The 27,781-nt window shown below is 39.3% G+C and overlaps 1 protein-coding gene across 1 annotated transcript; it reads right to left on the reverse strand.

The window, feature by feature from the left end:
* On the reverse strand, window positions 1–27,780 carry LOC140164760 (hyalin-like). The gene is made up of 11 exons (XM_072188129.1): window positions 27,543–27,780; window positions 26,714–26,950; window positions 21,906–22,083; window positions 20,882–21,015; window positions 18,485–18,571; window positions 16,158–16,349; window positions 14,581–14,826; window positions 12,302–12,536; window positions 1,585–1,658; window positions 1,018–1,151; window positions 1–287 (listed from the first exon to the last, which is right to left on the reverse strand). Exons 1-11 carry the CDS (start codon window positions 27,775–27,777, stop codon window positions 51–53), a joined length of 1,989 nt encoding a protein of 662 aa, XP_072044230.1. The 5' UTR covers window positions 27,778–27,780; the 3' UTR covers window positions 1–50.
* Between the last annotated feature and the right edge of the window lies 1 nt (window position 27,781).

The following is a 27,781-nucleotide window of genomic DNA, read 5'->3' on the forward strand; positions in this document are numbered from 1 at the left end:
CGACCAACAATACATAGTCTACCCTTAATTAGTTTTTGCTCTCCAGCCATTCAACCACCACCGGATATAGTATAAACCTGTGTCATCATTCCTGTTACGTAATCACCTTCAGGTCGTAGTTGCTTCCAGACATTGGCGGTCATCTGGATATCCAGGGTATCGCTTGAGTTAAGGGTCTGGTATTCAGGACCAGTTGTTATCGTGCATGTAGAGCTGTATCCTCCCCATCGTGACTGCTTCTTGATCTTCTCGTTGTGGAGCAAAATATCAACTGTAGAGTTTTCCATCTGTCATGGTAACAATTATAATGAAACAGAGTGGACGACGTTGTATGGACTTTTAGTTCAACAGTTACTGTCGCTAGATCATCATGAAGATTGTACCATATTTAGGGGGTGTAATACAAGTGGGTCAGGGATTTTGTAAATAAAATATATATTAATAGCGTGAGGTCACAAGATACTATTAAAAAATGTGTGCATGGAAAATTGTGCCCAACATTATCCCAATAAAAATAAATAGATTTTGAAACCTTCAGTTTGTCTTATTCCATAATTGTAGAAAACAAATCAGGATCTCGTTGGCACATCACGTTATGGCGTAATCACGATGCGCCAACGAAATCCTTTTTTTTTTCTCTCAATTTTGTTATAAGACCAATTGAAGGTTACAAAAACTGTTTTACTTTCATTGGGGATAATGTTGGCGCACAATTTCTCATTTACTGTGAATGTGGTAATCGTTTCATGATGTTTTTGGGTCCAAAATTTCAAGAATTTCTGTCTCACAAACCGAGCTAAAAATGTGGCTATAGAATCATGGGGTAACGTGCTGATATGCTACGCGTAACCAATCGTAATACTATGCGTAGAATATTAAGAGCCTTTTCATGGAAGTTTACCACGTGAAATAATTCCAAGCTTGCCCTGCATTAGTAAGACGCAAACTTGGAGGTGTACGGACTCTGTAAGTAGACTATAATCTCTTTCTAATAATTACTAGTCAAAAGGCACATACCTTCAACTTAAAAACTTGTCGGCGGAAGTTGAGCTCAATGGTCCAGTCTATTAATGTCACATCCACGTCTATGGAGACGTTGAACGTCATGCCTCCTGCATACGCGTCCACAATTACTGGGTAGACTTGGATTGCTACAATTACCAACATTTGTAAGGAAAAAGTCATGTGAATTTAAAAAAACCCGTAAAACCTCGTTTACAAGCATATAGAGTGTTCTTGAGGAAAGCCAAGTCAATCCAGGCGCCATCCATCGACAAAATTAGAACATTATGGAGCTTTAGCAAATTGCCGATACAAGTTTATGCAATCTAGAACTATTGTAAAACCAATCTATTGCATTGGGATATATATGGCTGATTCGTTTTAATATAGCCCTCATCAAAATCACTCTATATGCTTGTAGACAAGGTTTTACGGTATTGAGTTGGGCCCTAATATTGCTTATTGGGCCACAGTGGTCAGTGAATATCGGTAAAGCACGCAGAGGCCTGTAGGTAGGCATTCATTAATGTATTTATTATTATTATTATTATTATTATTATTATTATTATTATTATTATTTACCCTTAATGAAGTAGCTTTCTCCTTCAACAGCGCTCTGTCCATCAGCAGAAGTATTACGTGGAGTCACTTCTATACTAATAAAGAAAAGGACAAACAGCAATTTGAAGCCAATATTTTTCCCAAGTTTAAAAAAGGCAAAGCACGGTATAAAACCAACAAACCAATAAGTATCAGCTGTAAGAAGTGTGATATTAATCCTAAATGGAATAAATCAATACTATCGATGTGTCCAATGCACGATGCCATTCAAAGAAAACTACACTCATAGAAATGACTTGTTCGCCTTGTTGGCGCAATTCAAAAGGACTAAGTTTGGACAACTCAAAAGTAGTGTAAAAGTTGCCAAAACAAAATTCATTTTAGTTATCCGAACTTAAAAAATGCTGAAAAAGCTCAAAAAGTTCCGTCAACAAATCAACTTTGTTGGCATTACTTAAAAAGTTGATGTAAGTCGTTGCGTCAACTTTTTAAGTAATGCCAACTTCTGAATTCAAGTTCAGGGAACTTAGAAAAATAAACAAGGTTCAAAGAACCAATTAGTTGAGTTATTGTAACTCAACATGTAAGTTGATGTAACTCGTTCATATTAAGTTACTGGTACTTATTGTTTTGAGTTATTCCAATTTGGTACTTTGTTACTTAATTCACATAATTGGATCATTTTCTGCACAATTAGCAGTATTCAAATATTTATTTTTGTAATCAGTGCAAAATTTTGTATACTATAGCACACCTCTAGAAAATTATGCTAGGCTAGTTTCATTTTCTGAGTTGTAACAACTCAATAAAGTAAGTGCAAATGAGTGCGACCAACATAATGATATCGAGTCAGCGTTACTCAAAATTGTACGCGTTGGCATTACTCGTGTGACGGGATTCGAAATATTATTAAGTAGTATCCTTTAATTTTACTATCCAAATCACGTAGTGCGCCTTTTTAAAGGCGAATTTAAACGAATTGCATTACGTCATTATCAATCAATCAATTAAGTGGTAATGGGCCGCCCTGATTGGCGCGCTCCCTAATTGCATGAGGAATGACGCAATCCGGGAGAGCAGGGATTGACGATTTTATGAATTTGGTGTAAACAACCCGAAACGAGTGATATTTATCCCTAAAACAGTGCTGGGGATTCAGGTATTTATAAAAATGTATAAGATTTGAGTAAACAAACATTTATAGCACATAATGAGCCCGCTGGCGTGTGTTTTAAATGCTCTCAAATGATAGAAATTAATGTTTTCTGGTGCGTATTTTGCATTCAGATCTGCATTCAAATTGCACGTAAACAAAGCATGGTCGCCAAGATTTGCGTATTTTTGACATGACAATCTTGAGTTTGAGCTCAGAATCCTCTTTGTTGACATAATATCAGGTGCTAAATTGCGTGTAAGGGTCATCACTAATGTGTATTTAGCATGATGTTAACTTCGTTAGAGTAAGACATGAGTGATTGGCCGTAAACTTCGTCATTTTCTAGATTGTCTTCATTTTGTAAATTGATATTTTATTTTGTCAAATAGGCAATAGGTCATAGGGCAAGGTACATGCCGCCGCGGTACATGTACAAGTACGCTTTGCCATACAAAGCATTGGGTCATTGTGTATGATGTATAAAATAGATTGAATGTTTGTACTTTGTTTATATTATGTCAGATGCCCCTAATTAAGTGAATGCTCGCCCATTGTGATTTTAACTCATGTACCAAAATTATTTCAAAATGTGAGTTTTTGAAGTCGAGGTATCAGTCGAGTTCATGTGAGTTACCATTTATTCTTTTTATTTCAACCAAATATGTAGGTCCTCTATTTGGAAGTTATTAAAGCATTATTTATTTTGTGAGCCCAGTAGGCCTTCACTAATTAGTAGTACATTCCAAAAGAAGGGTAACTCATTAACCATGTTTTGATATATTATACAGGTAGCACAGAATACTTTTACATGCTTTATTAAAATTGTGTGTTATAAAATGAATCCTTGCTATAAAATAATGTGCACTTATGTCAATTGTTGCAAATTGCTCTGTTTCAAAAGTGACCACGTGCCAAAGGAGTCGTGTTTTGGCGAGTTTTGATTTTCTTTGTAGAGTTGTTGTGCGAGTTGGTTTTAGACTATCATGTTGTGGGGAAACACACACATGAACCCAAATTAACTCCTTTTATTATTTCTTTGTGAAGTGACTAATGATAGCCAAGGTTTAAATATCATAGTACTTCTCACATGGTGCACAATTAGCAGGTACTCAAAGTAATTAATTATCTATGTTTCTTAGTAATAAAAATATTTGTAATATTGCAACATAATGTATAATGCTCAATAGTGACCATGGGTGCGCTTGTGCTGGACAGTCATTACTAAGGAGAGTTATACATGGAGAGTTACCAAAAAGCAGAGTTATATATGGAGAGTTACCAAAAAGGAGAGTTATGCATGGGGAGTTTCACGATATGGAGTTCGGAGAGAATGCACGCTTCAGAGAGGTGAAGCCGGTTGCACTCTGTGTAGGATTCAATGAGTTTTCGATGGGGAGTTAACAAAAAGTTCAGCAAGGAGTTTCACACTAGATTGTTCAGCAAGTCATTCAGTCACTCGTGTTGCAATGTTATATCATAATGTGTGTAGATATTAAGTAGTTTATTATATTAAATAGTCTTTATTTTTCTCTTTATATCAACAGCATGTTAATGTTTGCTCGTAGATGTAAGTTGGAACATGTCCTGTTCTGCTGTTGTTATTGCTCGCCTGCTGTTCTGGGGGTCTGTTAGCCTGTTTCACTCCCGTGTACTATTGCTGGCGCAGTAGCTCGTGTTTACTTGTACTGCTGCCTTCCTTGACAGATCTTGACAGCCTGTTTTGATTAGTACGTGTGATGACTATGGGTTTCGAAGATAGTGGTAGATTGAGAACCAGTAGAATGTTATAGATATAGTAGTGCTAAGAATAAATAAGTACCAGTTGAAAGTAAAACAAGGTATCACCGTAGATTTCTTTGTGGTCCATCACAGTCTCCTCCAGTGCTTAGCCGGATTCCAGCTCCGGCAAACCCACCAATTAAACCACTTGCTACGTACCTAGCCGCTCGGTCCCGTCACAAGTGGTGGCAGCGGTGGGATTTGTTTGGAGATTGGGAGGAGTTGTGAGTTAGATGGACCCGGAAACTACTGTGGTGTAAACGGAGAGTAACAAGTTGAGCAAGTAGTAAACCCGAAGTCTTGGAAGACAGTAGATTCAAAGAGAGGTGAAAGAGCAAGTTGAAGTAACAATAGAGGATCAGTGGGTGTATTGAGCAATGTCGGGAAGTGAAGTAGGAAAAGATGGAGGTAGCCCTGGATGGAAGGAAAAGTGGGAAGGAGCTCGGCCCGGTGATAGTAATGCATCAGAGTTAAAGTCAACGGAGGGCAAGGTTGAACTAGAGCAATTGGAGGAGGCAGGCAGTAATGAAAGTGATATTGAGAGTGAGTCTGGAAGTAGTTTAGGCGCTGTTAGTGACTCAGATATGTGGGACGAACCTGATGATAGAGGGCGAAAGGCTGCACGATCTAAGAACATGGCTCGGAAAAGAAGGGATAGTACTTCTGAGGAAGGGATACAGACTCAGAAGAGAGAAGTAGAACGGTTGCAAAAGAGAGGTAGAAGAAAGACTCGAAATGTGTCTGAGGAAGAAGCACCTGGTAGTGAGATTGAAGGTGATGGTGCTAGACAGGAGCGCAGAGGGAGACGGTACAACCTTAGATCTAGAGGATCTGAGAAGATGGTTTCAAGGTTGGAGGCAAGTGAGGATGTTGACTCTCGAGAGCAAGATGCCCTGATGAGAGCAGCGAGGAACAGGCTTGATGTGAGTAGTAGAGATTTGGAACAAGAGTTGATGGAGGAACATCAGCGTCACCAGTCGAAAATGACAGAGCTGGATAGGGTCAGGCGCGAACACGAGAAAGAACTTGCGGATAGGGAATGGGGGGTGAAGGTGAAAGAAAGAAGTATAGAGGATGCGAGAAGGGCTTTTGAGGAAGCAGCTCGGGATGCCCAAAACCTGGAGATGGCACGCAGGGAACGTGAAAGAGAACAAATGGAGGAAAATGCACGGGCAGAGCGTAAGATGCAGAAATTTGAGGCTGATGCCCAAGAGAAGAGACAGGAAATGCAAAAGAGGAGACAAGAAATGCAAAAGGAGGAACAGGAAATGAAAAGGGAGGAGCAGGAAATGCGAAGGGAGGAACAGGAAATGCGAAGGAGGAAAGAGGAAAGAAGACAGGAGTTACAGATGATGGATCAAGATATGCGATTGATGGAACGGGAAGAACGAGAGAAGCAGGAGAGAATAAACCAGTTGCGAGATAGTCGTAGAGAGCAGGAAGAGTGTGAGAGGGTGGAACGAGAAATGGCGAGAAAACGCGAAGAAACTGCAATAACACAGCATGAAGAATGGGAGAGGAAAGAATCCCAAGAATGGGGAAAGAACACTGAGAGTCAGGCACTTCAAATGGAACTTGAGAGTCTGGACCGAGAGAAAGAACTCCGAGTGGCAAAATTGCGAGCATTGCAAGACAGAGAGCGTGAGCAAAAGTATGGGCCTGTGGATATGGCATGGCCATCCAGAGAAGGAGTGGAAGTAGGCTGTCAGACCGATGATTCCAATTCAGGAGAAGAAGTGAGACAACAGTCTAAGAAACAAAGTCGGCAGAGTAGAAGAAAAGGACTGCGCCGAGGACACAAAGGTAGTGACACTGCAGAGCAAAGCAAGCCGCCCCCCTTAAGGCGTGATAAGAGGCTGAAGGGGAAAAGCCAATTTGAGGCCAAGTTTGGATCCCTTTCGGGAAAGACAAATGAAAAGGACACTTTGCATGGCCCAGAGGCTAAGTCAGATCAAGTTAGGGGTAAACAATCCAAGAAGAAGAATACGTTGAGGACAAGTTCGAAGAAGTCACAATTGGCTAGCGAGACTGAGACTAGCAGTGAAAGTGAATCAGAGTCTGACTTTAGGCCTAAATCGTCTTCCAGGAGAGCATCGGTGTCCAGGAAGAAGACAATAAAAGCAAAGAGTGAAACTGAGAGTAGCAGTAGCAGTGAGAGTGACTCTGACAAAGTGTCCGAGAGTGATGACAAGCGTAGGAAAGTCAGCAAAAAGGCCAAAAAGAGCACGTCAGCGGTAAAGCGTCTGAAGGAGTCCAAGGACTCCAGTGAGGATGAGACTAAAGCTTCCTCAGGAGTGAAGTCAAATAAAAAAGAAGCCTTCAAAGGGAAGAAGTCGCGGGAAGGAAGAAAAATAAACCTGCATTGACATCCACGGATGAGTCCAGTGCAGACGACACAGTTAAGAAACGAGGAAGTATGAAGCCCCCAAAGTTCAATGGGAAAGGCTCATTTAAGGACTTTGCCGCCCAGTTCGATGCGTGTAGAGACTACAATGGCTGGTCAGATAGGGAGGCAGCCTTCCAGATGTTTTCTTGTTGCCAAGATGAGGCACTGGCCACGCTGAATGTGAATGATATTAATCCACGTGAGGCTCGTTATGCCAAAGTAGTGAAGGTACTTAAACGAGAGTTCGGCCCACGTGAGTGTCCCGAGAATTACTTCCTGTCTCTTTCTCGGCGTGAGCAAAAGCAAGGAGAGAGCCTCCGTGAACTGGGGAAGCAGATCAAAAGGCTAGTGGAGTTGGCGCACCCGAAGTCTGAGAAAGCGGAGAAAGATTACATAGCTAGAGAACATTTCAAGAGGGCGATAACTGATACAGAGCTGCGCAAGGAACTCTTCCGGTCGACCCCTAAAACTCTGGTGGATGCTATAGGGCTTGCTGAGAATGTGGAGTCATTCTGCAAGACAGAACAGACCAGGGGTCGTGGGAAGCAGGTTGGCTATAGTAGAATAGCGACTGAAGAGAGAGACTACTCACCCAGAGATCCTGAAGTGAGTGAGTTGATTGCGCGTGTGAGCGAGATGGAGCGTGACTTGAGGTCAGTTAAGCAAGCCAGACCCGAAGTTGCCTCTGGTAGGATAGAGAGGAGTGATAGTCTTGGATACCAGAGTCAAGATGAAATGGTGAGGGTGTTGCATGTAGCCTGGTTATGGAAGGAATGGATTTCCAGAGATTTGAGACTTGAAGTAGATGTTAAAGTTGGACTATGGTCAGGAAGTGACTGTTATAGCAAGTGAGTGACGCTGAATATGCAGGACTTAAGCTGATTATGTGTTTCAGTGGTGCCCTGCAGAAGAAGAGAAATTAGAATTAAACCATTATTCCCAGAAGTCGAGAAGACATACAGTTGTACGAATGTTACTATGCCATCAGAGCATGGTGTTTACAGTGCCTGTGTAAGTGGTAGTAATGGTCTTGCAATGACATACGATGTCAGGTTGTGTCGTAGAACCAATCGATCGTAGCACATGTTGGACGAATGGGAGACACTGGTTGTAAGACATTAGTAGATGTTTGTCATGCAGAGTTGCCGAAAAGAATCAGTTGGCAATAGGGTGATTGGCAACTATAGAGAAGCTCAAGGCGAGCTTAAGAGTATTGTAACAAGGAGTATAAGAGATTCAGAGTGTGTTGACCCACTTAGGAGAGAGTGGAGGTGCAACAGATAGTGACAAGGTAGTGGAAATTGAGAAATTGAGCGTCAAGTAGAGCTGAGACGAATTAGGTATATTCGTCTCAGAGTAGAGGAAGAACAGATGAACAAGGAGGAAACAGAAAGAACAATTTTGGCTTCGGGCATGCCAGATGATCAAGCTGACTACCATTGCCAGAAGATTGTTGGCCTCGGGCATGCCAGATGTCAAGCAGATCTACCATTGCCATGACTGAGCCGGAAGGAGCATAGGACGCTATATATTTTAAATTGTTGTAGAGTAAAATGTGTATATATGTGTAGTGTAAGACAATTTCGAACCCCGTTAGTGTTTCAAAGATCACATTTTGACGGAGCGTCAATAATGTTGGGAGGGGGCTGTGTGACGGGATTCGAAATATTATTAAGTAGTATCCTTTAATTTTACTATCCAAATCACGTAGTGCGCCTTTTTAAAGGCGAATTTAAACGAATTGCATTACGTCATTATCAATCAATCAATTAAGTGGTAATGGGCCGCCCTGATTGGCGCGCTCCCTAATTGCATGAGGAATGACGCAATCCGGGAGAGCAGGGATTGACGATTTTATGAATTTGGTGTAAACAACCCGAAACGAGTGATATTTATCCCTAAAACAGTGCTGGGGATTCAGGTATTTATAAAAATGTATAAGATTTGAGTAAACAAACATTTATAGCACATAATGAGCCCGCTGGCGTGTGTTTTAAATGCTCTCAAATGATAGAAATTAATGTTTTCTGGTGCGTATTTTGCATTCAGATCTGCATTCAAATTGCACGTAAACAAAGCATGGTCGCCAAGATTTGCGTATTTTTGACATGACAATCTTGAGTTTGAGCTCAGAATCCTCTTTGTTGACATAATATCAGGTGCTAAATTGCGTGTAAGGGTCATCACTAATGTGTATTTAGCATGATGTTAACTTCGTTAGAGTAAGACATGAGTGATTGGCCGTAAACTTCGTCATTTTCTAGATTGTCTTCATTTTGTAAATTGATATTTTATTTTGTCAAATAGGCAATAGGTCATAGGGCAAGGTACATGCCGCCGCGGTACATGTACAAGTACGCTTTGCCATACAAAGCATTGGGTCATTGTGTATGATGTATAAAATAGATTGAATGTTTGTACTTTGTTTATATTATGTCAGATGCCCCTAATTAAGTGAATGCTCGCCCATTGTGATTTTAACTCATGTACCAAAATTATTCCAAAATGTGAGTTTTTGAAGTCGAGGTATCAGTCGAGTTCATGTGAGTTACCATTTATTCTTTTTATTTCAACCAAATATGTAGGTCCTCTATTTGGAAGTTATTAAAGCATTATTTATTTTGTGAGCCCAGTAGGCCTTCACTAATTAGTAGTACATTCCAAAAGAAGGGTAACTCATTAACCATGTTTTGATATATTATACAGGTAGCACAGAATACTTTTACATGCTTTATTAAAATTGTGTGTTATAAAAATGAATCCTTGCTATAAAATAATGTGCACTTATGTCAATTGTTGCAAATTGCTCTGTTTCAAAAGTGACCACGTGCCAAAGGAGTCGTGTTTTGGCGAGTTTTGATTTTCTTTGTAGAGTTGTTGTGCGAGTTGGTTTTAGACTATCATGTTGTGGGGAAACACACACATGAACCCAAATTAACTCCTTTTATTATTTCTTTGTGAAGTGACTAATGATAGCCAAGGTTTAAATATCATAGTACTTCTCACATGGTGCACAATTAGCAGGTACTCAAAGTAATTAATTATCTATGTTTCTTAGTAATAAAAATATTTGTAATATTGCAACATAATGTATAATGCTCAATAGTGACCATGGGTGCGCTTGTGCTGGACAGTCATTACTAAGGAGGGTTATACATGGAGAGTTACCAAAAAGCAGAGTTATATATGGAGAGTTACCAAAAAGGAGAGTTATGCATGGGGAGTTTCACGATATGGAGTTCGGAGAGAATGCACGCTTCAGAGAGGTGAAGCCGGTTGCACTCTGTGTAGGATTCAATGAGTTTTCGATGGGGAGTTAACAAAAAGTTCAGCAAGGAGTTTCACACTAGATTGTTCAGCAAGTCATTCAGTCACTCGTGTTGCAATGTTATATCATAATGTGTGTAGATATTAAGTAGTTTATTATATTAAATAGTCTTTATTTTTCTCTTTATATCAACAGCCTGTTAATGTTTGCTCGTAGATGTAAGTTGGAACATGTCCTGTTCTGCTGTTGTTATTGCTCGCCTGCTGTTCTGGGGGTCTGTTAGCCTGTTTCACTCCCGTGTACTATTGCTGGCGCAGTAGCTCGTGTTTACTTGTACTGCTGCCTTCCTTGACAGATCTTGACAGCCTGTTTTGATTAGTACGTGTGATGACTATGGGTTTCGAAGATAGTGGTAGATTGAGAACCAGTAGAATGTTATAGATATAGTAGTGCTAAGAATAAATAAGTACCAGTTGAAAGTAAAAACAAGGTATCACCGTAGATTTCTTTGTGGTCCATCACAGTCTCCTCCAGTGCTTAGCCGGATTCCAGCTCCGGCAAACCCACCAATTAAACCACTTGCTACGTACCTAGCCGCTCGGTCCCGTCACACTCGGAAAGTTGATGACGCAACGACTTACATCAACTTACTGAGTAATGCCAACGAACAATTTCTCTGAGTGTACCATAACTAAAGTAGCAATCGGACAATCACTAAACATACTGCAGTTACTGTCCGTTTTCCTATACACAATACACAGTGCTCTTACCATTGACGCGTGACCTCTACAAATAGCGTACGTTAGAAGTATGGGGATTTGCCTAGTTAACGTCGCTGTGTGAAAAATAACCGGCCAATATTAAAAGTAGTCTTCTAAAGTTCTAGAAAATATAGTTTTGTAACATGTCCTAAATTTTTAGCTAATTTAGATGTTTGGAAATATTCGTACTTTGGTGTTTTAGTGTATGTTATAGGTAATAGTACATTGCCTAGTTAACGTCGCTGTGTGAAAAATAACCGGCCAATATTAAAGGTACTCTTCTAAAATTCTAGAAAATATAGTTTTGTAACATGTCCTAAATTTTTAGCTAATCTAGATGTTTGGAAATATGCGTACTTTGGTGTTTTAGGAAGAACGCTGGTTAACAATAATTAGCACGTATTGTCTAATTTCCTAAACAAAAGCCCACACAAGAATTGTTCCCTAGCGCTCGCTTTATAATCGTTCACCCAACTGAAACTATAATCCCAGCTCATTGCTCCATTGTACGTGTAAAGCAGAAACATATGTTGTGTGTATTTAACCAGAGAAGATATGATTTAATCAGTTGAGCTGTTTTCAATGAGTGTTATCTTGGTTTAATAGCTTTTAATGGGGTTTAAGTCCTACAAAGGTCGTGGTGAATTCTACTGTAGACATGACTTCATCATGATTAAGAAATCAATATCAATAATAATAATAATTAATAAACATTATAATAATCCCGTCGATCATGACACTGACATAAAGCTCGTTGAGCGTATGTTGTTGTTACAGGTCAAAGATGGGTTAAACCTCTGAGGAATGTTCTTGATCACTGACCGGTTTACATGCACTTTGACAGGACTAATCATCTCTTTGACAATAAGGATGTCAAAATATTAGATCGAGAGAACAGATACTTTGAGAGAGGAGCTATTTATGGGAAGTGGGAGGAAGCCTTCACTTAACAAGGGAGGCGGGTTACGTCACAACTTGGCGGGGGACTACTTTAGTAATCAAGGAGATTCCTCAGAGATCCTGCCTTTACCTCTCCACGTACCAGTACTGTTAGTCTGTGCCTTACACATCCCTTAAAGGAGTGTTTCGTGATCCTAGCATCCTCTTTTTATGACATTTTTCAGTACATATCCACGAAAAAAGCCTATTCCCAAAATTTCAGTTGATTCCGATTTTGCGTTTGCGAGTTATGCATGATTATGTGTATTACACTGCTCCATAGACAATTTCACGATATCTTTGCAAAACGAATTAATCTGCAAGAAATATTTTGTACATAAACATTATGTAGCCAGAGGTTTCCAGTGATATAAAAATCTCAACTTTTTTGAGAAAAGTGGGGATGAGGCTGTGGATCACGAAATGCCCTTTAAGATCAACATACTTACGTGTAATTATCTACACCGTCAAGAAGGACAAGCTCTAGGCTATTTTCGGTTTGCCATGGACGTGTGTAGTTGTGTGAAGAGCCCATTACAGAGGATACATCGTGAACCTGAACCTCGTCCGATTCACACCATATATCTCCTCTTAGGAATCGCGGTTCGCTCCATGTGAGTAAGTATGAGTTGGTGTTAGTGCTGTATCGCTGCTTGAGCCGAATGCCACTAATACAAGGTAGCGCTAGGGAAGTGCAAGTGCATAATTATACATCAGTTATTTACAGTGGCGTAGCCACGATTTTTTCTAAGGGTAAGCAAAGAGTGGGGTTGGAAAGTTGACTTTCAAGGAAGAAACATTTTGACGAAATTTCAAAAACGAGGCGGAACGCCCAACAATCTTAAATATCACGGTGGTCCACATGTATGCCCCGTGCACCCACCTTGGCTACGTCACTTACATTAGATAGTTTCTGAAGAACATACAGGATTGCCTAACTGCACCATCAATCGATAACTATTATAGGTCACTTGAATCATGTCAATGTCACAGGTTCATTCATGAACAATGCAAATAAGTCACTCTGTACGGCGTAAAAAATGCTTGTTTGGCGTAAGCCGACCAACCAGTAAAAAAAACAAATTTAAAAAGGAAAGTCTTGTAGATCGAGCAATTGATTTGTAAACATGGTTCTTTTTAACAATTCCAGTGAAATATGATGTTGACTACTCACATTTGTAGTGACGTTTCATCACTACACTAGTGGTTTCATCAGACTGGCAACTCATTACATCCGACTGCTTCCTTTTATAGGCAACAGGAACCGTTGAGGGTGTAATGAGTTTGTCAAAGATGTTGTTGAGTGAATAGGCCCCCTCGTCCTTATACGGAGTGTCTTTACCTTTTTTGCGTATCCAGATGGCTTCTTTTAGCAATCTAGTGGTCTTGTCAGCTTCTCTGTCGATAACTTTTAATCCTCCCAATTGATGGAATGATTGGAAGAGGCAACGTGGTCGGTGATAGCTGACGTGTGAATGTCTGTGATAGATAGTTTTCGACTAGCACGAGTGTAAGGCTTAGTTTCAAGTTTCACCACCTCTTTTTGGTGTTCTTTCAATCGAACGCCGAACGGACGGCCGTGGTTTCTCCAAGCAAAAGAGAAGAATAATATTCGCGCCTTATCTTGTTATCTAAAGCTACCCCAAAGCCTACCTCAAAGCAAAAAAGATGAAGGTTAAAAGTCAAAAGGCATGGTTGTAATTCCCTATAGGCCTATAGAGGGCCTTACTGAGCTAGTTTCGTAAGTTTTCAAAACAACACGGCTTCGCTACTGCTATAAAACCACAACACACTATACACAGCATGCTCGTTCACCCCAAGGACAAACTTATCCCTCAACTGAAAGCGAAGGCGATTTATGAATTCCCCTGCAGGGACTGCTGGTACATATATTGAAGAAACCGGCCGTCCGTTCGGAGTTCGCTTGAAAGAACACCAAAAAGAGGTGGAGAAAATTGAAACTAAGGCATACACTCGTGCTAGCCGAAAATCATCTATCACAGACATTCACAAGTCAGCTGTCACCGACCACGTTGCCTCTTCTAATCATTCCATCAATTAGGAGGATTCCTAAAAAGACACTCTGAATAAGGAGGGGCCTATTCACTCAACAACATCTTTGACCCAGTCATCACGCCCTCAACGGTTCCTGTTAATATAAAAGGAAGCAGTCAGATGTGATAAGTTGCCAGTCTGATAAAACCACTAGTGTAGTGGTAAAACGTCACTAAAAATGTGAGTAGTCAACATCATTTTTCACTGAAATTGTTAAAAAGAACCATGTTTATAGTTGAATCCAACATTCCAAATGAACTTGTTAAAAAATGATTTATTTGTTCATATTATCATATGCTTATTCAGTGATCCCAGCGATAGTGTGAAAACATTGTGTATAAATATTGTTTCTTTGAAGCCCTGAAGAGCAACTTTGAACAATATTATTTTCAGCAATATTGTTTTATACACAAGTAAGAGGTTGTGCAAATGACGTATCATACCGTAAATATGGCGGACTACTCAAATGCATTCAACAAAAGCATGATTACAATCTACCGCGACAGTTCGTCTCACACACATAACAAATACATTACTATCAAATAGGTTGATGACAACATTTGATTGAATGACTGCACTGCGCCATGATTACGGTGAAGGACACCGGTTCAAATCCTTTGTTTGGAGCCAATCAATGATTTCACGCACAACCTCTATTTGACCACAGACTTACCTGCTACTGTTATAGTAAAGAAATCGGTCGCTTGATTGCCACTAGGGTCCGTTGCAGTAAATGTCACTGTGGTAGTGCCGTACGAAAACTTCGATCCGCTTGTGGCATCTGACGTAAGTGTTACAAAACCAGAATTATCAGATGTCGTTGGATCTGTCCAAGACACAACAGCGGTCGCAGAATTGGCATCCGTGGTAGTGTTTATTGAGGAGGGTGTGCCTGTAATAGTAGGCCTCTCAGAATCATCTGTAATTTAAAAAAAAAACATTTACGCTAATTTGTATTCACAGAGCATAACCCATAGCCATTAGCCAATAGCGTTTGGCAATTAGTCATCCATATGGATGACATTTGACTGCGTATTGGTCACGTGACACCAGCCAATAATCCTATACTAACCAACTTTGGTCAAATTTACAAATGGATATGCCCACAACGGCTAAAAAGTACGTTTCTGAAGGGGGAAATGACAACGGCACTTTTCAACAGACTTTAGTTGTAAATTACACATGAAGACCTGAGCGCAAGAAGACCGTAAGTCCACTTGGCCCCTCAACATGTATGCACTAAAGTCGCGTATAGTTTCATTAAGTTTGGTAATGTTTTATACATGTTCAGGGGCCACAACAAATCTTTCACAACCTTTCATGATGTTTTCACCCTGGAACATGTATTAAACATAAAACCCTAAGAAACTATACGTAACTTTAGTGTATACATGTTGAGGGGCCAAGTGGACTTACGGTCTTCTTGCGCTCATGTCTTCACATGTTTTAACATTGTGCTTAAATATGGCATTCTAGGCAGAGACCAATGTGAAATTAAGTTTTAGCACAGCCCCTTAAAGCACTGGCGTCATCAAGGGTACACAGCTAAATCCGCGTAATTCTACCCAATTCGACAAAATTGTGAACGTCTCAACTGGATTTCCTAGAATTAGTTTCATTTATGAATAAAACAAACTAATTAAAAACGTTGATTTTTTGACACAAATCTAGTCAAAAGTTTGAGATACCGGCACCCTAACCCCAAGAGTACTACCTGCCTATTGGTCAAAAAGAAGTTTTCATTATCAATTGGACCAATCAGTAACATTGTTAGAATAATTTCACCAAACAAAAAATGAGGCGAATTATTTGCGAAGCTCCATTCTGATTGGTGATTTAAATGAAGATATTATGTAATTGACCAATCAGAGGCAATGTTAGATCAGCAGGTAGTACCCATGGGGTTAACAGCACCTTCACAAAGTTTAGCGGACAATCGTGCCAAAATTCTCTAATCGTGTTTTAAAACCCACCAAAGTATTCCTCTGGTAATAAAAGTTCAGAAAAAAATATAGTTTGCCCTACTTGTTACGTATACTTGAGTGATGAGCAAAAAGGTCAAAGGCCAAATTTGACCACCACGCTCCGATTTTACTAAACCAATACTGTTATATGTCGTGGACGCAAACCGCGTTCGGTGAATCGTGTAGTAGGTTATATGATGACGGTTTATATAGTATGCGGAAATCACAATGATATTTGAAATACACGCGCACCCTAACTTCACGGACACACAAACTGCATTCTTACCCGAATTATACAAAACGAGGTCCCACACAGAATTTAGACTACTACTCCCGCCACCCTCTTGAAGAGCGTACGTAAGAAGCTCCGGCGTTGTATCAGAACCATCCAATGCAATCCGATAAGATGACCCGCCATCAAAAAAGTACAAATAACCCTTGAATTCTGCTATGCCTCTTGGGTCACCGCTGTTGCTTCCTGCAGGTAAATCAATCAAATAACCAATCAATCAATCAATCAATCAAATATTGTCTATGCGGTGAGAGTTCATGAAGTGATCCGTGTAATAAGGTCCGGGTGTAAGGCCAGGTTTTACTCGACGCCAATGTCTTGCGGCGATTTTCTCTTCGACAGATACAGCGGCTAATTTCCCACCCACGGTTGTTTGATGTGATCATTTATTAAATTTTCTAACAAAACATATAATGTTGAATTCTAGACCTGGGCAATACCAACAAGTATCACACTAATATGCACATATATTTACAGCTCTTTTTAACACCGATTGTCGTTTCTTTTTCAACTCTTTCTGCTTTTTGGGGGTATGTTTTATTCTATAAACTATTTGTGTTCAAATTGAGGGCGCTATTTACATATATTCTTAATTTAATTGAGCCAAATAAGTTATTCCTACGTAACATTCCATAATAAAAAGTTTTTGGAAAATGTGTTTACTATGTGTTGCTCTTTTTCTGATATTTACCCTCTTGTAGAGATAAAAACACGATTTAAAATAAATAGCGCCATCGGTGTTCACCTTTTCTTTAAAATTACGTAGTTTTACATGCTATCAAACAACCGGGCACCAGCGTCTTTCGCTGCAACGTCGAGAAAAAAAACCAAGCCTCTAATTCCAAAAGTCGCTGCGATGAACTAAAAACGCGACGTCTGTCGCAATAAGCCCAATCGGCATTGGAAGTTTGCAATGCATTGTGGGACAGTTTTTGCAGTTTTGGGACACTTTGCCCTCTGACCGATAGGGAAATTCAGACAAATTGTTTTTTTGTGCGTACAAAATATATCTAAAATGTTTTACAAGAATGAAGACAAACCCAAAAAACATTATTATTATAATGATAGCATTATGACAATAATAAATTATTTAATAATAATTACAACAATTTCCCCGATATGTCAGAGGTTAAAGTGTCCCAGAACTGGTCTCAAAAACCGGAAGTTACAACGGCGATTGGGCTTATTGAAAATCGCCCGCAATGAAAATATAGTTAGACTTTACTATTATCAATTCGGATTCATAGCAAAAAAAGTTCAACTGTTAACATGTTGGCTTTACATGGGTAAAAAACAATATGGAAACACATATTTATATAACACAAAAAGTTGTTATAATTTTGCAAACTTAGTCACTCGAAATGGCGTGATTAAATATTTTCTTCAGTTACCATGCAGATTGCATTAATTTCGAAAATGGCTCAGATATATTAGACCTTCTTATTCTACAACTTTAAGCATGTTTAATCCAAAGATTGTATGTAAGTTAACTCAACAATGTGTACGACATCTAAACGTCAAGTTGCAATTAAAATTGACTTATATATCATCTTGGGTGATCTATAGTCATCTGGTGATATATACTGCGCCAAATAAGTATCCATATACTTGGAAAAAAATCACACTTTCAAAACTGAACCGTATCGGGGGAAATTGTTTTTTCGATAGATGTACTGTCTAATCCTGCACATTATGAAACCACATTGAATCCAATGTGACCTCATAAAGTTGAATGGACGAAGGTCTAGCTTTAAAAGTGACAAACTGGCCTATACAAGGCGCAAAAAGATTCCAACAAGCGCACACACAAAGAGACAACACGGTTTCTTCGATGAAGCTTTATTCAAACCAGTTTTTATTTCAGTTTTTACTTCTCTGTACTTTTCATAACTTTCATTTTATTTGTCAGCTCTTTTGTTTCAGTTTTCTTTTGTTCCTTTTGTTTTATATTTAAGGCATGCACAAATTAGCCATTCACCACTCTCAAACCATGTATAGTCCGTGGAGTTTTGGATAGGCCAGTTTGTCACTTTTAAAACTGGACCTTCGTCTAATCAAATGCTTGTAACTTTGCTTCTTTAAGTTACATTAGATTCAATATGGTGTCATAATGTGCCGGATTAGATAGTGCATCTATTAAACAAATAAATGTACCCAAATTTTGTTTATTTGTAAAATGAGGATTTTTCTTCCAAGTGTAAGGATAATATTTTGGCGCAGTATATAAGCCTATATTAGCAATCTCACGACAGTGAATCTGCACAGCATTTGTATATGTTAATAACGCGTGCGACATAACACGTCAATACTTTCCTACTTACCTTGAAAAAGGACAGTTCTAGAGCTCGTCTGTAAATCGTAAATTTCAATCTTCATTAAAACCCTGTCGCTCCAATATAACTTATTTTCTATGTTAAAAAAGGATTTTGAGAGAGTGAGAGGAAAAAGAATAAAAATAGTCAATTCCAGTATTGAAAAATAATTTTGGATGCTAGTATGATAAATCTAAGGCTTGAACCTTAATGATTCGTTTTCCTTCTTTGCGACGTTATATAATCACACAATGTAAGACACAACGTATTAATAGTTGCGTAGCCAAGGGTGTCGAAAAATCGAAAGAAAAAATCGGGATGGCAGACAAAAACAAAATGGAAAAGAAGAAATAAATTGCTAATTATTCAACTTAATGGACATCGTCAACTGTTGTCTGAGACGAAACATCACACAAATTTGCGGACGTCAACTGACGAAAATATACATCGTATTGGCAGGCGATATAGGACACGCGACACGTGAAGAACGAGGCTGACGAAGATACAGGGCTAACAGGCCCATTCAAATTAGACGGTTAGCAATTACAAATGGAAAATTAACATACTTACAGTGGGATACTTTGTCGTACCCAACGGTTTAAGAGTAAGATTTTTGCTTTGACCCCACATAACACATTTAGAATTGTTTGTGACGATTTCATGATTACGTGTCAATCCAGTGGCGACGTCAAAAATGGCGATATCGCATCCGCCACCGCCTGGTGTTGGCTAGATAACAGCACAGCACTCTACATGTATAAGCCGCACACCATTTTATATCCAGGGGATACTGGGAGTTTTGTAAAGAAAAAAACCCTTCGCCCACTAGTGACAGGAACACAAATTTCACCTTAATCGTGAATAAGAAATATCCCCCTACCCCTCCCAAAACTGCATAAAGGTACACATTGAAATTGAAAATTAAACCATTTCGCCAAAAAAAATCTCCCATACCTCCCCTGAAAAACAAATGGTGCGTCCCTAAGCAATGATTATTTGGAACTAATAAAAGGATGTCTAATGCAAACCGCAAAGGATTGCGCGATCAGATAACATTCCATATTAACAAAATTAGCTCTAATTTGCTATGTTTTGCGTTCTTTTGGCCTGTTTCAGTTGGCCTGTTTCACTCCTCGCGAGTATTTATCCCAGTAAAGTGATTCTGACATTTATGATATCACGGCCGGTATGCCACGATATAACGATATAACGAGAACACTCGTCGCTCTTTGTTCGTACATTTACAAATTTGAGCCCCCCTAGATCTGCTCCAAAAACCTGGCTACGCCACACAGGCGGCGGATGACATGATCGAGCCGGCAACTTGTGAAACCGCCCGGCCGTATGGTATTTTCCAATATACCCGGTTTAGCTTTGTGGGGTTCATTATCGAACCCCAACGGTTTTAGCTTGTATTTATATTATTTATCAACATAGGCCTATTTGTTTGTGATATTTCAAGCGTTTTAAAATTTCAAAATAATCCCATTCAATTACACGGTTGACGATGAAAATTTACTGAATTTAGAGAATGCAATGCGGTCACCACCTGACGCCACTGACTCGCCCTATCCGAAATAGCGACGAAGAAATTTGTTTTCTATTTCTCCTTCAAAATGAGAAGTACCTGGGAATCCAACTCAGATCTCTTCTCGTGTGAGCCATGGTAGATATGTATCGAGTGCACGGCGTATGCATCCGTGCATCAATTGCACGCTGCGGGGAAAAGTCTTTCCCATCTTTAGAGATTTGAATCACTTCTTGTTGGCTCTCTGACGCAATCTTCATCTCATGATAGGTTTTACTAAAGCCGGTTCATGACGGCGAATGCTTGTCATGCTGAGCACGTGAATTATATCAAATTCAATCAGGCCCGTACGCAGGGGGGGGGGGGGTGGGTGCGAATTTAGACAAGTATACAAAAAGTCCCAAAATGTCAGAATTTGCGAGCTTAACGTGCAAAAAATCGGGTTTTTTACGCTTTTTTGCACAAAAAAGGTCCAAATTGTGTCCGCTTTTCACAAAAATCGCCCCCTTGGGGAAAATTCCACTTGTTCAAAATCAGCACCCCCCAAATGAAATCCTACGTACGGGCCTGAATTCAATTTTGCCACAACTCTGGTGAGGTTTAGTGATACAAACATTTATTATTTAGCTCCTTGTGTTCTGACGATGTAAAGTCACAATAAATTTCATAATCGTAATTCTCATCAAGTCCAGTCCATGTTACTTTCCCCTACAATTTATCTTCAAGTCTGCTGTAAGTCATCGTATTTAGCCATCTCGAACATCTCATTTGTTTTGGCAGCTATTCAATCAGCATGTCATCGAAGAAACTACCGGAATAAATATCTACGGTACGGTACCGAATAAATTGTGTTTTCTTAATGGGTAAATAGTACCAACCTGCTTCGTTGACCACCATCCCTGTTGGGTCAGAAATGCCATCACTGTCCGCTATAAGGACCTCGTTAGTCGTACCATCATGAGAGAATCTCCTAATTTGAGGACCGTTGAGTATCCATCCAATGTAAATAAACCTGAAGACCAGAAAATAATAGAATACAATGGAGACATGGATTTAAAATTATGGTTAAATATAAAAAAAATAAAATAAAAAAAAAGCGCAGTGATTTATAGTACGCTACGCACAGGCACAACGCCTAGACGTTGATCCACAAGCCTCAGCACACTTTACAGGTTGTCGCTGACCACTATGGCCCCACATCATTCCACAAACCAATTAAACAGCAATTCAGGGACTTTGCTGCTTCGAGAGCGCACACCTCTCGTACCAATTTCAATCCCATTTCTATAGAAGTGTCAATCCCTGTCCTATACAATGATGCAACAAAAGGCTGAAAGAAAATCATTGTACAAAGCCTGGGGGCACTCGACTTTGGAAATGACGGGTATGTGCGGACAGCAGTTCGAAACTAGGGTCTTTCGGTGAGAGCCGAGACACCAAAAAAGGGTAGTCTTTTAGCGAGAAGGTCCGACAAAAGGGGATCTTTCCGTGAGACTAGGGAAACTCTTACCAAAAAAGGGGGTCATTCAGTAAGACTGGGAAAATTTGGGGTCAAGATATAAAAGTTGATACAAAATTTTAAAAATTTTTGAAAAATAATATAGAAAAAATGGGGTCATTCGGTGAGAGATTATCAGAATATTTCCCACAATTCTTGAAAAAGGGTGCCTTTTGGTGACAGGAAACAAAAAAGGTGGCCTTGGGTGAGGGAGAGTTCAGTAAAACAAAAAAGGGGGTCATTGGGTGAGAGGGAGTTGAAAAATGGGGGTCAATGTGGCCGCACATCCCCGTCACCCACTTTTAGTGAGTGCCCCCCCCCCCCTCCCCGAGTACAGAGGTCATTCGAAAGCTCTCCTTCATCCCTCCAGCTTGACTATGGAGAATGCTCCCTTTTATACTTGCCCTGTCTCCGTTCCAAAATCAAGGACCCTTGCTTGTCGCGGACCGAATACGCTATTGGGTACCTCTCCTTGACCAGTACCGTCCATGTTAATGTAGCTTATGCCGGTCTTAACAGTGGATCCAAAGTCAGTCCAATATACTATGCGGTTTTCAAGGTCTAAGGCTAATCCATATGGACCTAAATAAAAAATAAACATCAGATTAGGAGAGTCAATTTAATTGTCTGGTTATACAGGGTGTCCCAGAATGAACTGTACCAGGAAAGTTGATTTTGTTAGGTATGAATAACATTACTATTGGTAGTATTGTTGTAAAAGTTCTACATATATTTAGCTTTCATAGAAAGTTTAGATTTTAAAAATTGCATGTTTCTAATAGAAGTTACATGATATTGCGTAAAAATTGTGAATTCCAAAAAAAAACTATTTTGAAAATCTGTAAAATTACTAACCGTTCAGCAAGTTACTTGGAAAAAGTTATGCGGTTATTTTTGCTGTGTCATATTCTGACTTCCACTGAAAGGTAATATCTATTGATTATTTATGATTCCCCTTCATCATATGTAGGGGAAAGTGCCAGAGCATTAAGAACACGCATTAGCGAACATGAACGCCCCACTTCCCCAGTTGGTGAGCACATCACCAAGGAGCACCATAGTATCGACTGGGATGGCGTACGCATTCTCGACCGTGAAGAAGACTGGTTCAGGAGAGGGGTCAGAGAAGCTATCCAAATAAGGAGAACTGGCAGCGACCTCAACAGAGACCGGGGGCGCCATGATCTTCCAGTTGTTTACAACAAGATTTTGTCACTTGACCAAAACCAATCAATACCTGGTAGTCAAGAGGCAAGTCAAGTGGAATAATCTCTTCAGTGGCTAAAGAAGACCTGTAGATGCAGGTCGCAAGCTACCACAGCTCTGCAAATAGTAAGTCTTGTGACTGTTGTTTTAAATCAACTACTGTACTATTATTTATGATGTTACGAAACAATCCTTGTATGGAATAAAGTATTTGTTACGCTAGAGTGACCTTATACCATTCTTTCTTTGGCGGCAGTTTTGAAGATAATTATTGCGGTTTGCATGTGAATTTCATCATTTGAAATGATGGGTTTGTCATAAAAGTATAGAGAAGGTTCGTCCTTTATAGTGCCACAGCATGTATTTATGTTCAAAGTATATTGGCAAACCTGCCGCTATATAAAGGTGACGATTAAATTTACTGCAAGTTTCCTTGAGGAAGTTTTATCCTCTGTAATTATTTGTAATTAACATTTTGGGTAAAGAATTGTGGTAAAAATCACATAATAAATGCGTTTTTCAACCTGAATATCTAAATTCATGTTTCACTTAAGGGAGGGGGAATTGGCAGACTCCAAGACCCCAATAATTTTTTCCAAAAATATTTTTGGTCATATATTGATGAAAGAAATTGTAAGCTATCGGGTCAACCAGATAACATTGGAAATTTCCGCCCCAAAATGCTAATTTCATCTCTTTCAATTGCACTAACGCTTTTTGGATCGAATGGCTTGCCATACTTGAAAGTTTGTGAATTTTTGACTGACAGCATAATATTTAAATATTTAGCTTCATGTGCGCATGACTTTACTGCTTTTCCCGGCTGCTTTTAAAACTTTCTTCATTCCATTGTGCAACATAGAAGCGTCTGATCGGCACATTGATCACGAATTTTGTAAACACAATCCAACAGCTGTTTCCCACTTCCGGGTCAATCAGCATAAAAATTCATTCATAAATTTGTCAGCTCCGCCCATCTCATTCCAGTATTTAAATTTTACAGGTCCACTCGTATGGACGTAAGCTATAGATAGTTGTCAATCACAGGACGGCTATAAACTAGCGTACACGAGACTAATTTTTATAACCAAATTGGGGGCGGTATATCGATATACAAAAAGATAGGAGAAGAAATATAATTGGTGGAATATTTCTCCCATTAACCAAATTGACCAATAGAGAAGCAAGTCTCATCGAGTCTGACCTTGCAAGAAAAATGGAAAAATGGCGTGTTGTTCAAATCATATGTGGTCGGTTTTCCGACAAGGATTCGCCTCCAGATAAGTCAGATCATAAAATAAAATAATCGCAAGATTCCTCGTTTCATGCAGTAACAGCAGGGTAAGTAAGAAAACGTGAATAATCAAATTGGCCCCACAAATCGATGTTTGAACCCAATAAGTACAAGTTCGGGCTTTTCGAAATATGATGTTATTGCTCGTACTCGTTGTTTTTATCACTTACAAACTTCGATAACGACCAAAGTGCACTCGGAGATAAACATAAATGCGGATGTAGTCTGCATAATGTTTTCAAGAATTTCCGACGGTCAAACCAACATTTTGAGCATGCCATTGTGAAAAATGATTCTTAATTCAAGTATATGTGTAAAACCGTCAGAAAACAGTGAAATGGGAAGACAAATCAAAGTGTAACAGTAAATTGGGAAACTCACAGCTGCTAAAACCATACTGAAATTTTGTGTATATGTATGTATAACAAATGTCCAAAAGCGATTGTTTCTGACATTTCTCACTAATTTTTCATTAATTTGCCCCAAACATCTTACCAGATACAAAAGTTAGTAAGAATGTACTGACCCATGGCACTTCTCACACTAAATAGTAGGTGTAGGTCATGTTTACTTTTCAACAGGGGCTACCCTAAGGAACGTCGCTACCCCAGCCCTTAAATCCATGAAGAATTATTCAGCGTTGCAAGCTCTACATCTGTGCCAAATTTGGTGTATTTAATATAAAAAGAATGTACGATTTCTCCACTATTCCACGGTACGGCTAGACGATGGTAATAAGGAACGCACCATTAGACTTCAAGGGGGGTTAGGAAGTTGGGGTCTGGGAAAAAATATTTCGCCAGCAAATGGTTTTTTTTTTAAATTTCATGCATTTATACACAGTTAGGTGGGGAAGGGTTTTTTTTAGTGTTGGTGGGGAAAGGTTTTCTTTCTCATATAGTGGGGAAAGTTATTTTTTTAAACATCCTAACCCCCCCCCCTTGAAGTCTAATGGTGCGTCCCTAACGCATCCATGTGTTATGAGGCCTTTGTGCTGTAAATTATACACATGCAGTTTTCGTCCATTTTTAATCATTTCAATGTCACGCCAAAACGAACATGCTATTTCAATAATAGTCACAGAATACTTGGGTGACATGTGTGTCATTTAATTGCACGTATTAAAACAGATACACTGATGATTAATACATTTTTTAAATATTTTTTCAAATACGGTATAGATCATTCTGTGACACCCTGTATAAGGTCGTAAAACATTTTGAAATCGTTTGTCAAATATTTTTGCGAAATATTTTGTCAGCACTTAATAACATTACGTTATAATGTTAATATTGTGATATGTTTTGCATCAAGTTTTCACCATTAGGAAGCAGGGCAACACCATGAACAGAGACGAGGGGCAGTACAACTTAAGTCACGTATTTGGCAATCTGATTTCCAATGGAAAATCAACTGGCAACTCCGTTGCCAAGCAGCAGAAAACATCAGCTGTACACAGATCGTCATTGCAACAGTAGCATCGAAAAAGAAAACTTGTAGTTTTCAAAACGTCTGCATGAAAGTGGATTTTTATTGGACTAGTTGTATGAATTTGCAAATAAAAATTTCAAAAATGTTTTCCGAATGTTATGAAACTGTTAATGCTAGCAAGGTACAGATATGCTGTTGATTTGTTGCTCATGTAAGTGATGTCAGGTTTGTTTTTGTTTTGTTTTAACTTCCTATCCCGGGCACAGTCATAGCCAATTAGCGACTAGAGTTAGCCACTTGACCAGTGGCGTTGCCAGCACTTTTCTTGCTGAGGCAAAGGGGATAAGACAAAAATTTAAGGGGGGGGGGGGGGGCAATCATTGATGAAAATAGTCAAAAATTGGCTACAAAGTACAAAAGAGGCCTAACAATTTTAAATATCAGGGCGATCACCACCCCACAGGGGACAAGACTTTTCACAGGGGCAGCTGCCCTTTGTCCCCTGCATTACAACAAGTTGCAATACAGAGTGACAAACTTTAATGAGCTATGACGTCATCACCCAATTTACATCTCGCCGTGATTTAAAATTGTATTTACTATGTAAATAACCACTTTCCTCGTTCCAGTGTATCGGGAACTAACCTTTTGTTATGCTAAATAGCTATCCCAATTTAACGTGCTGAAGGCTACACTCTTCATACTTCAGTAAACATCAAAAGAGAAGCTATCTGTTTCCCGTGTGTGGGAATTTCTAGCATGTCTAGCGCACTTGCGTTTAATATTTGTGTATTTGCAAAATGCCTAATATGGGCATTTATGACCAATATTTTATGAACATTGCATGGTACGTATAGGGAAAATAGCCGGATGATGTTCAAAGTTGGCTGGAATATACCTTATCGTCGTTACTATCGAGTGAGTTTGATATTTTTATGAATGAACAGTAGTATGAATGGCAGCACGCCGTCATCCACATCCACATTCACTACGAAATACGTGAAATGCTTGGTTGAAATTACTTATATGTATAGTTTTTAATTTTTTGCATGTAATATGAAGATAACAGATTCAAATCAATCTTAATTGTGATATTTCGGCCTAAATAGTTGTTTAGCAATATACGGCTTTCGAAAGGATTGGATACGTGTAATTGGCTTATACACCTGAATGTGTCATTATTACGTAGTCAATTCACCACACACGGGTGAATGGGAGATGTCCTCTAACTTTTTCTAATGGGCTACGCCACTGCACTTGACTACCATCTTTCTAACGTACCTTCCACTGAAGTAAGAAATTCTTCGAAATCAGTTCCGTCGGGCTTTAATCGAAATATCTTATCTTCTCCCCACGAAGCTACATAAATCTTTTTGTCATCTGGGTCATACTTTATACTCCGGCTATTTCCAATCCTATTCGGCAACCGTTCAATGCTGAAGTCCGTCCGCATGGTCAGATTATTTAACTTAGACGTATACAAACCCATAACATCACTGTTGAGAAATATTCCAAGGTCTGTGGAAAAGTATAATAATGGGTTAAAAATAAACCCTATAAAATTATAAAATATTTATTTGCATAACTTGACATACATTTTGTTGATTTCAAAAATATGTGAATAGAGCAATTTTAGAGTCTTTCTACCCTCTCAAAGTTGTCTATTTCCAAACGTTCTCAAAATCAATGTTAGGAGTTCCCTTTCTCTGATCCCTCAGTCACCCATTTCCACCTAACCAGTAGGCTCCAATCTGTTCACAAGAAACGAGGGCGCACTGTAAAATTATGGTCTTTCACTACAGTGCTTTAACGTAAAAGTCTCATGTCATTATATTTTAATTTTGATCATTTGGGATTCACCCTTCTACTCTTAATTGATACTAATGTCTTTGTTCTGTGAGATTTCCAGGTATGAGAAACTGTGCTTAAAGTTACCTATGTTTCCATTGACCTGTGTTAAAGAGAATTAGTGATATTCAACAAAGTATGTATCTCCTACATGGCTGACAATCTTCTTCATTAACAGATAGTAGTATACACAAGAGCACCGACTCGGAGAGTGAAGGGCAAAATGTTGACAGACCCTTTCCGACCAAGCTCTCAGATTTACCTGTTACTGTTATAGTAAAGAAAGCGGTCGCTTGGTTGCCTCTGGGGTCCGTTGCAGTGAACGTCACAGTAGTAGTGCCGATAGGAAAGTTAGATCCACTCGTGGCGTCTGACGTTAGTGTCACAGCACCAAAATTATCAGTTGCCGTGGGATCTGTCCAAGACACAACAGCACTCGCGGAATTCGCATCTGTGGTTGTGATTATAGCGGAGGGTATGCCAGTAATAGTAGGCATTTCA

Source organism: Amphiura filiformis, chromosome 11 (assembly GCF_039555335.1).
Source record: "Amphiura filiformis chromosome 11, Afil_fr2py, whole genome shotgun sequence".
Classification (NCBI taxonomy): Eukaryota; Metazoa; Echinodermata; class Ophiuroidea; order Amphilepidida; family Amphiuridae; genus Amphiura; species Amphiura filiformis.